This window comes from Aotus nancymaae, unplaced genomic scaffold, assembly GCF_030222135.1.
Source record: "Aotus nancymaae isolate 86718 unplaced genomic scaffold, 86718_ANA_hifiasm-v0.15.2.pri h1tg000015l_1, whole genome shotgun sequence".
Classification (NCBI taxonomy): domain Eukaryota; kingdom Metazoa; phylum Chordata; class Mammalia; order Primates; family Aotidae; genus Aotus; species Aotus nancymaae.
The window spans coordinates 8,851,702-8,862,975 of NW_026988427.1; the positions used below are offsets into that span (position 1 = coordinate 8,851,702).

At 56.3% G+C, this 11,274-nt stretch overlaps 1 protein-coding gene and 1 non-coding gene across 3 annotated transcripts; one reads left to right on the plus strand and one right to left on the minus strand.

Moving 5' to 3' along the window:
* The first annotated feature begins 1,031 nt into the window (after positions 1-1,031).
* Positions 1,032-8,828, plus strand: N4BP3 (NEDD4 binding protein 3). 2 transcript variants are annotated; one of them, XM_064376598.1, is made up of 5 exons: positions 1,032-1,446; positions 1,702-2,223; positions 2,598-2,852; positions 2,973-3,540; positions 8,496-8,828. In XM_064376598.1, the coding sequence occupies exons 1-4, from the start codon at positions 1,126-1,128 to the stop codon at positions 3,498-3,500; spliced, it is 1,626 nt and encodes a 541-aa protein (XP_064232668.1). In that variant the 5' UTR covers positions 1,032-1,125; the 3' UTR covers positions 3,501-3,540; positions 8,496-8,828. The 2 variants fall into 2 exon arrangements, with proteins under 2 accessions (XP_064232668.1, XP_012306887.2); XM_012451464.3 differs by having other exon boundaries at positions 2,973-8,828.
* Positions 8,829-9,058: 230 nt separating this feature from the next.
* Positions 9,059-9,199, minus strand: LOC135275185 (U4 spliceosomal RNA). Its single transcript, XR_010342886.1, has one exon. It is a non-coding gene; the product is annotated as a U4 spliceosomal RNA (small nuclear RNA).
* Between the last annotated feature and the right edge of the window lie 2,075 nt (positions 9,200-11,274).

Sequence of the window (11,274 nt, forward strand, 5' to 3'; positions counted from 1 at the left end):
CAGGATCCCCTGGGGACTAGGTACCAGCCCCGCCTCCAGAGTACGTGGCCCAGCGCAGGTGGGAGACGGTCCATCAGCCTGGTCTCTTGGCAATGTTTGTGTGCCTGGCTGAGCTTGTCTCCGGCCAGCCTGGTGACCCTGGCTGTGGCCCAGAGCCTGGACTGGGTGTCTGTCATGTTATCCCACCCCATTCTCCCAGCATCTTGATGATAAGTGTTATCACTAGGTGTGCATGCGGAAGCCCAGGCTCACTGAGGTTAGTGGCTTAGCCGGGGTCACACACCGATTGGATTGGTTCTGCCAGGGTTAGGATTTGGGACCTACCCTGCTAGGCTTTGGAGTAAGAGCATATGCAAGGGCTGGCGTGAGTCCAGCTGCCCCTTCCTCCCCCTCCCACCACTGCCCAGACGTGAACACCTGTCCCGGAAACTATGGCCATTGTTCACGTCATCCTTCTTCCTTTTGGGCCCTTCCTGTTTGTATCCCTCCCACCGAAGCCCCCAACCACACCCGTGCCAGATGTTTCCCTTGGGGAGCTTTGACCCTTTGCAGGAAGAGGGGCTGCAGGAGTTATCCCTCTCCCATGGGAAGGAGGAGGAATGGAGAGTCCCACTGGTCCTGGGTCTCTGTGCCTTCTCCCCACCCCACAAATTTGGTGGGGAATTTGGCAGTGGGGTAAGCAAGGTCAGGTTCAGCCAGGCTGAGTCCATCTCCTCCTTAGCTCTATGCGGGCCCAGTGCTGGGAGGAGGGCTCCCATCCTGCCGCTTCTGGGCCTATCCCCTCTCCGTACCTCTGAATCCCGCACAGGCCCCTGGGTGGAACTGGCCCTTCCGTGCACAGCTGGAGCACCATTGCACTTCCTTAGACTCATTCCAGCAGAGTGTCAGATGGGCAGGTGGCTTTGGGGCCTATACTTCTTTCTCTTGCCAGTCTAGGGATCCTGTCCTGGGGTTCTCTCTTGGACCCACATCTGCCTCTCCTGAGCCTGGGCCAGGTTGTGGGGAGCTACAGGGAGCAAGCACCTTGTTTTCAGGTCCCAGGGAAGTTGGGCAGCCAGTGCCCACCTGCCCCTAATGGAGCTTCCCAATTCCCAGAAGCAGCTGCCTGTGCCCCGTTGAAACTTTATGGCCACAACCCCAGGCCCTGCTGGCATTGCCATGGGCAGCGTGGGCAGCCTGTTGGAACGGCAGGACTTCTCCCCTGAAGAGCTGCGGGCAGCACTCGCCGGGTCCCGGGGTTCCCGCCAGCCTGATGGCCTCCTCCGGAAGGGCTTGGGCCAGCGTGAGCTCTTCAGCTACCTGCACCTCCCCAAGAAGGATGGCAAGAGTGCCAAGCGGGCCCCTCGGAATGAGCCTGCCGACTATGCCACCCTCTACTACCGGGAACATCCTCGGGGAGGTGACTTCAGCAAGACGTCACTGCCGGAGCGGGGTCGCTTTGACAAGGTGTGCCTCTGGCCGAGCCCTTTACCAGGTGTGGGGAGGGTGCGGTCTCCTTAGAGACCCTGATGATGGGATGGGGTGGGGACAGGGGTGGCTGAGATATGAAAATCGTGCCATGGGCTGGCCTGAGGCTTGGTTGCTGCCTCCCAGTGGCACACGTCCCGCAGTCTCAAAGAGAATCCCTCAAGAGCTTTGGGAGCATTGGAAGGTAGAGCAGGCAGCTGCCCAGGTCTCACACCTGCCCTCTCTTCCTGGCAGTGCCGCATCCGCCCCTCTGTGTTCAAGCCTTCGGCGGGCAACGGGAAAGGCTTCCTGTCCATGCAGAGCCTGGCGGCCCACAAAGGCCAGAAGCTGTGGCGAAGCAATGGCAGCCTGCACACGCTGGCCTGCCACCCGCCCCTGAGCCCCGGCCCCCGTGCCAGCCAGGCCCGGGCGCAGCTGCTGCATGCCCTCAGCCTAGACGAGGGTGGCCCGGAGCCCGAGCCCAGCCTGTCTGACTCCTCCAGCGGGGGTAGTTTCAGCCGCAGTCCTGGTACTGGCCCTAGCCCCTTCAGCTCCTCCCTCGGCCACATTAACCACCTCGGGGGCTCCCTGGACCGGGCCTCTCGAGGACCCAAGGAGGCTGGGCCACCAGCTGTGCTGAGTTGCCTGCCCGAGCCACCACCCCCTTACGAGTTCTCCTGCCCCTCTGCTGAGGAGATGGGAGCCGTGCTGCCTGAGACCTGTGAGGAGCTCAAGAGGGGACTCGGCGATGAGGTCGACTCCAACCCCTTCACGCAGGTGAGGGAGCCCCTGCCCTGGAGTCCTGTTCTGTGCCTCAGCACTGGGAAACAGGCCAGAGAGAGGGGTCCCAGCCAGCTCACCCACGTGGCTGTGGACACAAGACAGCAAGAAAGAGAGAGCTGTCTTGGCTTCCTTCCCCTGCATCCCAGGTGGTGGGGATGTCACGTTCATGTCACTGGGGGTCCTTGCCTGAGAGTTGTGTGGGAAGGAAGGAGAGAGGCTCCCTGGGAGGGCCATGAGATGGGGACACCACACCTTTGGAGTAAGAGCGGAGGACATCCCGGGTTAAAGTGCATGGCATAGGGTCACAGGACATGATCAGTAGCCAGACATGAAGAGTACACAGTGGATGCATCTCTTCCCTTTGACAGGTGCTGGAGGAGCGCCAGCGGCTGTGGCTGGCTGAGCTGAAGCGCCTGTATGTGGAGCGGCTGCACGAGGTGACCCAGAAGGCTGAGCGCAGCGAGCGCAACCTCCAGCTGCAGCTGTTCATAGCTCAGCAGGAGCAGCGGCGCCTGCGCAAGGAGCTGCGGGCTCAGCAGGGCCTGGCTCCAGAGCCTCGCGCCCCCGGCACCCTCCCAGAGGCCGACCCCAGTGCACGACCAGAGGAGGAAGCCCGATGGGAGGTGAGAGACACCACAGGGCTCGGAGACTCTCCCATCTCCATTGCCAGTCCCTTCCTCTGCCTGCCCCTCCCAAACCAGCTCCCCACACCCTACTTTGCTTGCGTCCTCCCCATCCCCCAGGTGTGCCAGAAGACAGCAGAGATTAGCCTCTTGAAGCAGCAGCTGCGGGAAGCCCAGGCAGAACTGGCCCAGAAACTGGCCGAGATCTTCAGTCTGAAGACGCAACTTCGGGGCAGCCGTGCACAAGCCCAGGCTCAGGACGCAGAGCTGGCCCGGCTGCGAGAGGCTGTGCGCAGCTTGCAGGAGCAGGCCCCTCGGGAGGAGGCTCCAGGCAGCTGTGAGACTGATGACTGCAAGAGCAGGGGCCTGCTCGGGGAGGCAGGAGGCAGCGAGGCCAGGGACGATGCTGAGCAGCTGCGGGCTGAGCTGCTGCAGGAGCGACTTCGGGGCCAGGAGCAGGCACTGCGCTTTGAGCAGGAGCGGCGGACTTGGCAGGAGGAGAAGGAGCGTGTGCTGCGCTACCAGCGGGAGATCCAGGGGGGCTACATGGACATGTACCGCCGCAACCAGGCACTGGAGCAGGAACTTCGGGCACTGCGGGAGCCCCCCACACCCTGGAGTCCCCGGCTCGAGTCTTCCAAGATCTGAGTCCAGCAGAGCGAGCTGACAGCAGAAACACTGTCAGAAGGTGCCCTGAGACGGCTGGCTCAGCCCTCCCTCACACTGGTTGGGGTGGAACCTGCAGAGGCCAGCCCAGGGCTGGGGAGGCGCAAGGAGAGGAGGGATCTGGTGGGGCCGTGGGCTGGGTAGAATGCCTCGGCAGGAGCCAGGACAAGGCCCTCCTGACAGAGGAGCACCTAGGCAGGGCCCAGCCCTGCTCCCTGGAGTGGGTGTGGCCCAGAGAAAGAGGCTTGGGGATCAAGAGCCCCAAGGTCCTGAAGGGCAGGTGAGAGGGAGGGAGGCTGGAGACTGGGCTGGGGCCTTCCTCCATGGAAGGGGGCTAGAGTGGGAATACTGGCCTCTTCCAGAATAAAGCCACATTTTCTACCAGGAAGCCCAGGGAATATGCTGAGCCTGTCCCTGGCCTGAGACCAGAGAATGATGGATGGTTGGAATTGAGGCCGTTCACCTGGGCAGCAGCTCCTCCCATGGCAATGGTCAGTGGGAGGGCTTACCCTGTACCTGTCTGCATGGCTGCTAGGCGTGTGTGTTGGGAGCAGAGGAATCCTGCTCCTTGCCTCAGCCCCACACATTTCCTTAGCTGCCGTGTGGGCTGAAATTCCTTTCTTTAGCACCAGTGCATTTTTCAGAAGGAACAATACCAGGGAACACCAAGAAAACAAAGGGCGAGTCAAACAAGGCATTTTGAGAACATGAAATGTTTTCTTGGTGGGAAGTCTGGGCTCCAGGTGCTTGAGGTCAGCCTAAGACAGCTACTGCTGGAGTATACACAGGTTCAGGCCCTGCCCCTCCCAGAGCCCACCTCCTGTCTCTCTGACTGTAGTGTGCCCCTCCCTGCATAGGAGTAGGGGGCCCTAGGAGTGGAGGGGCCAGGAAGGACAGGATCCTTCCTGGCCCCTCCCTCTGCCCCATTCCATGCTCGTAGGAAGGTGCAGGAGGAGAGGTGGGAAAGCTTGTGGGTTTCTTGGGAAAGAGCCTTTACCACAGCAAGGAATGGGAACGTTTCCCCCATCAGCTATAGGGCATTATTAAGTAGGGGTGAAATATGATTGGTTTGCATTCTGGAAAGCTCTCCCAGGAGGAAGCGTTCCACGACCTGCCTTGCCTCTGTCTTGCACTGGACCCCAGGACTGTCAGCACTCCCAGATCCCTGCTCTCAGCTAAGGCTGGTCCCTAAAACCCACACCTGCCCCTGGCCTCTCAGAGGCCTGGCTTGCCCTCTGGGCCTTTGCTTCTCCCCTGGGTGCCTGAGTCTGGAACACAGGTTCAGTCTAGCTGTGCAAGTGGTGTCCCCCCTTCCTTTGAGGGGAAGCTCAGCTTCCTTACGCACTCATCGGTGGACTGGCCGCCAGGCGCTGTGTTGGGCCCTGTGAGTGTGGGGGCACAGGTTGAATTAGATGAGCCCCTGCCCCAGGGGGCCTGCATGCTGATGTCAGCTCACCAGTTCCTTCCCTGACAGGGCAACTCAGGGAACTTCTGAGAAGTTGTCTGCAGAGAGCCCCAGGTCACTCCCTTTGGCTACCCTGGCCACGCCTGGCAGCCCCTCAGGGCCCACAGGTGGGTCCTGGTTGTGAAGTGGAGTTAGTGTGCATGGATGCTGGGGGAGGGGTATGAAGCATAAGTTGGGGGACCCTGCCTTTTCAGGACAGAGTGAAGCGTGTACACTGCCTGCTGTGGGGATGGTGTGTTTATGGCCCTGTAAGTGGCAGGTGTGTGTAAAGATGTGCTTGTGGGTGGTGGGTGTGTCTGAGGGGGTGTGTTTGGGAGCCAGCTTCTGGGTTGGAGACCGTGCAGGCTCCTTCCGGGCCCCACCCGCTGCCCATTCCTTCCTGTCAGTCCCAGTCTGTCTTGGCACTGGCCAGGCTTGGGTGGAGCCTGTGTCCCAGACAGACCCCTAGGCCTAGCTGAGACCCATGCAGGCCCACACCTGAGCTGTCTGCCTGAGGAGGGAAAGGGGGCGTGCCCAGGTCAGGCAGGCCAAACTCCTACACACCCCAAACGGAAATCTCTGGGACATGGCTCCTCCAGAGAGCCTCTCAGAGCCAAGTGCTGACCAGATGCCTTGATCACACCCCCCATGGCCAGGGGCTGGTCAGGCCAGGTGCCCTCACACCTGGTGCCAGGGTCCACCTCGGTTTACCAGCTCTGCAGAACAGTTCCCCACCCAGCAATTAAGGAGCTGGGCTGGCCAGTACAGGTAGTGGGGAGTGGGTGGGCGGTACCAAAACTTGGCAGCTGTGCCAGAAACCAAAGCCAGGCCCAGATGTAGGGGGAGGGCACCAGCGCTGAACCTGGGGCGTCTCGTAGCCAGAGCCGCATCCCCGTCAACTCATCCAGGCTGGACAAACCAGTTCCTGGGTCCCTCAGCCGGCTGGGTGGCTCTGGGGCCAGCCGACCACAGGTGTCACTGATCACAGGTGTCACTGTAGTGGCTACCACCTCAGGGCAGCCCCTCCCACTTGCTGGCGGGGCCTCAGCTCCCCAGCTGCCCTGGTTCATCCTTGCAGCCCCTCCCCGACAGGCTTGGCCCAGGCAGCCCGCTCTGCAGAAGGTGGCTGCCTCCTGCTGCTGGGCTCCCTGCCTCTGGGGCCTCCAGTCCTCCACTCAGTGTCAACCCTTCCAGCAGCTCTCTGGGCCCCTTGGCCCATCCCCTGAGGCTTCTGACACACTAGTGGCCTCTGGTCACTGACAGTGGTGCCTCCTTCCAACCTTGGCAGGCCCTTGTAGCCCTCTGAGACCTCATCCCGCAGACAGAGCCCCACGGTGCTCAGAGAAACCTCCCCTGCCTGGGCACTCCCTCCTCCCTGAGCCCACAGCCCCCATGCATCGCTCTGACAGCTCTTTCCGTGCTGCTCTAATTGTTGGTTTGCCTCCGTCTCCTTTGAGCTGTGGGCATTGCCAGGGTAGGGCGGTGTCTTCACCGCAGCTCTAGAAGGCACTGGTGGGATGTGAAGTCAGGAGCAATCAGAGCTCCCCCTTACTAGAATGGGCTTGAGCTTGGGGTGGGGTGGGTGGGGAAGACACTCTGAATGTTCATTCACCATTCGTGGGTACCGGGTCTGTGTCAAGCACAGGGACTCCAAGGCCAGCTGCCATTCATTCCAGTGATGTATTCGGGGCCCTTCTCAGATGAAGAAGCCAAGGTGGTCAAGGCCCTTGGGCCCCTGCCCTGGTGGGGCTTACCTGTGACTGGGGGAGGGAGACCACACAGGTTGGAGATAGTAAAGGCCACTCCAAATAGTGACTGGGCCAGGTAGGAGGTAAAAAGAACAGAGAAGAATCCAGAAGTGCTAAGACATGCCTAGGGACAACAGTGGGGCCCCATGGTGGTGAGTGGGTCAGCAGAGCATGGAACAGGCAGAGGAAGCCGATGTGGGAGCCCAGGTACATTTCTCTGAGACTAAGGGGATATCGATGTTAGGGGTTTCTACAAAGAGGGCGTAGGCCCTGCAGTGACGGTTCAGGTAGAGATAACCCATCCCCCTGGTGGGTGGGGGCTTAGGCCTCCATATTGGATTCAGAAAAGAAAAAGTGATCCTTCTCGCAACAAAAACAAAAGTGATTATGTCACAAGAGGAGAGGTTGGAGGCCCATGGGCGTTCCCAGCTGACTCACTCATCTGTCCCAGGCGGTGGGGTGGCAGGTAAGCTTCCCTGAGGCGGCGAAGGCCAAGTTGGCCTTCACTAAGATTCGAGGGATTTCTCTGGGAGCAGCAGGGGATGAGGGCATTCCCAGATGGACCCGGACTTGGACACAGGGAAGTGTGGGGCATGTCCCAGGGAGGCATCCTCTCTGGAAGCGGGCAGGAGCCAGGCAGACCGTGGACAGCCTAGGAAGCTGCCAATGCAAGGGCCAGAACCAGTGTGTGCAGTGTGTGTGATCTGTGCAATCACGCAGGGCCCCTCAGTCAGAAGGGCCATGCACTTGGGGTGATGCTCTGCCATCACTGTCACGGACTTCTTAAGAATGTTTGGACAAATGGTTTCATGGTTTTATTTTTCTCTGGGTCTACTTAGAGTTTTGACAAATGCAGAGTTATGTAACCAACCTGACAATGAAGACAGAATAGTTGTCACCCCCCAGCATTCTCCTGTGGCCCTCTAGTCCACCTGCTGCCCAGCCCCAGCCCCTGGCAACCACTGATCTGCTTTCACAAAAACTGCATGGGTTTTTTTCTCTTTCCTTTTTGTGAGCGGTGTTTAATTCCTTTGCTCTAATATGTAATATTAGAACATATTACAAAGTAGCAAGAAAAATACGACATTGGTGTAAAAATAATCTACACCTCATGGAAAGAATGAAGAGCCAGAAATAGATTCTATTCTCTAGAAAATCTTACACAATAAAAGACTTCAAAACAAGGGTAAGGAAGGATTCTTTAATAAGAGGTACTGGGATAATTGGAAAAAAATAAGTCATACTTTGCACCACCCCTGCATTTATTTATTTATTTTTATTTTTATTTTTATTATTTTTTTTGAGATGGACTCTCACTCTGTTGCCCAGGCTGGAGGGCAGTGAGAGAGATCTTGGCTCACTGCAATCTCCACCTCCTGGGTTCAAGCAATTCTGCCTCAGCCACCCCAGTAGCTGGGACTATAGGCACGTGCCATCATGCCCGGCTAATTTTTGTATTTTTAGTAGAGGCAGGGTTTCACCGTATTAGCCAGGATGGTCTTGATCTCCTGACCTCGTGATCCGCCCACCTTGGCCTCCTAGAGTGCTGAGATTACAGGCGTGAGCCACCTCGCTCAGCCCTGCATTTATTGAGTTAAATTTTTAAAATCCTATCCTAGGAAACTGGTGTTGGTGCTCAGAAAATGATACCCCTAAGTATGGAGCTGTGGCAGGCTGCATGCTTTGAACTAAAGTCTCTGACCATCCATCGCTCGCTCCTCTTCCCTCCCAAAACCCTCCTGAAACACAGGGAGGGGCCCTCTAAAGTTTGCTTATCTTTCTAAGGGACGTTCCTGCAGAAAGAATGCCATTGCCCCTTCCCTGTCATCTCATAAAACATGGAAGATTGACTCACAGGAAAGGAGACTGAAGTTAATACCATCTCTTCTGAGGACTGGGCTACTGGAGAGATTTTATCTGCATGACAAGACGGCCTTTGCTTGCCATTTCCTCCCCTCAACAACCCATCATCTCTGGCCACCTGCTAGAAACCCTAAGCCCCAGTTTCTGGAGCTCAAAGGCTATTTAGACTTCATCAATCTGGCCCTTACTTGTGTCATATTTCGTGGGACTCCTGTGCATGTATGTAATAAATGTGCATGCCTTTTCTCCTGTTAATCTGTCTACTGTCAATTTTATTCCAGAGACTCAAATTATTGAACCTCCAGAGAATATAGGGAATGTTTAAAATTTCTACCCTGGCAAAAAGTTAATTGGATCATTACTGAATTGATGGAGAATTGATTGCTTTGAAGGAATCCTCCCCATCCCTAACAAAAAACAAAAACACAATCCCTATGAGGAAAGACTGACAAAATGAACTTTTTTTTTCTTTTTTTATAATTCAGTCTCCGTAGAAACTGTCAAAAATTGCCAATGCCGACTATATTTCAAGTCGTCATGGCAGGGTATTGGGAAAAGTTTTCAATTAGCAATAATCGCACCTCGGATAAACCTCATTGGCTACGATACTGCCACTGCGCAAAGCTATAAAATGAACTATTTAATACAACTTGGTGCGCACTTGAAAATAACAATACCAAGATGCAAGGATGGCCACATACAGAAGTGGGGGGAAGAACCCCAACTTCGCTGACATCCATCTTGGCCATGAGGCAGGCCAAGGCTGATGTGAGAGGAAGTGGGGAATCCTGGGGTGTTTGCCAAAGCCTGTGAGGTCAGGCTGGCTGGGAGGCAGCTTGGGCCCCTTGGCCCCAGGCAAGGTTCCATCAACTCTCCATCCCTGTGGCTTCCTGGGCCAGGGCCACCCAGACTCCTCATGCTTGGGCAGGCACCTCCGGGAGGGGCCATCCCAATGCCCCTGCGGGCACACAGTCCTGCTGTGGGCCTTCTCCCTTGCTGTATATCATAAGGTTTTTGAACCACAGTTTCCTCATGTATACGTGGAGGACATTGGCTTCTCAAGTATGTGAGTACCTCCTGTGTGCCAAGCATGTGGTGTTGGCAATCGGGCAGTGATGAAGACAAAGCCTAGACCCAGTGGAGTTTTTTGTTTTTGTTTTTGTTTCGTTTTGTTTTGAGACAGGGTCTCACTCTGTTACCCAGAGTGCAGTGGCGCAATCTCGGCTCACCGCAACCTCTGGCTCCCAGGCTCAAGCGATTCTCCTGCCTCAGCCTCCTGAGTGGTTGGGGTTACAGGCACCTGCCACTATGCCTCCCTAATTTTTTTTTTTTTTTTTTTGTATTTTTAGTAGAGACAGGGTTTCACCATGTTGGCCAGGCTGATCTTGAACTCCTGACCTCAAATGATCCACTGGCCTCAGCCTCCCAAAGTACTGGGATTACAAGCATCATGCTCCTGGCCCATGTTTGTCTGTTTTTGAGACAGGGTCTCTTACTCTGTTGTCCAGGCTGGAGTGCAGTGCCGCAATCATGGCTTACTGCAGCCTCAACCTCCCAGGCACAAGAAGTCCCCCCATCTCAGCCTCCCAAGTAGCTGGGGCTACAGATGTGCACCACCACACTCGGCTAATATTTGTATTATTTGTCTATGTCGTCCAGCCTGGTCTAGAACTCACAGGCACAAGCATTCCTCCCTCCTTAGCCTCCTAAAGTGCTGGGATTATGCCTGGCCCCAAAGAGGGTGATGGGAGTAGGGGCCAGAAGACAGAATGAACAAATAAACATACAAGATAACTTCAAGTCAAGTGCTATGAAGAAAGGTCAGCCAGGCACAGTGGCTCACACCTGTAATCCCAGCACTTTGGGAGGCTAAGGCAGGCAGATCACGAGGTCAGGTGTTCAGGACCAGCCTGGCCAGCATGGGGAAGCCCCATCTCTACTAAAAATACAAAATATTAGCAGGGCATGGTGGCACACACCTGGAGTCCCAGCTACTCAGGAGGCTGAGGCAGGAGAATTGCTTGAACCCGGCAGGCGGGGGGGTTGCAGTAAGCTGAGATTGTGCCATTGCACTCCAGTCTGGGTGACAGAGTGAGACTCTGTCTCAAAAATAAAGAAAACGGGGCAAGGTATGGTGGCTCACTCCTACAATCCCCATACTTCTGAAGACTGAGAGGGGAGGATCTCTTGAGGCCAGGAGTTCGCAACCAGCTTGGGCAACATAGGAAGACCATGTCTCTATTTTGAAAGGAAAAAAAAAAAAAAACACAAAGCAAGATGTGCAAAGGGGAGGAGGGTGAGTCATGGAGGATTTGAGGGGAGGATGACCTGGAATAAGGCCTGCCCAAAGAGGGAGAAGTCGGCGACACAGAGACCTAGCTTTTTCTCCAGGGCTGTTTCTAGTCCCGAGGAGGCCTGAGGAGTGGGGACTTCTCTACTCTTTCTCTCCAGAGCAGAGGGCCTGGGGGGATGGAAAATTCAGTCTGGGGCCAGGCACGGTGGCTCACACCTGTAGTCCCAGCACTTTGGGAGGCTGATGTGGGCAGACCACCTGAGATCAGGAGTTCGAGACCAGACTGGCCAACATGGTGAAACCCCATCTCTACTAAAAATACAAAAATTAGCTGGGGGTGGTGGCCCATGCCTGTAATCTCAGCTACTCATGAGGCTGAGGCAGGAGAATCGCTCCAACCTTGGAGGT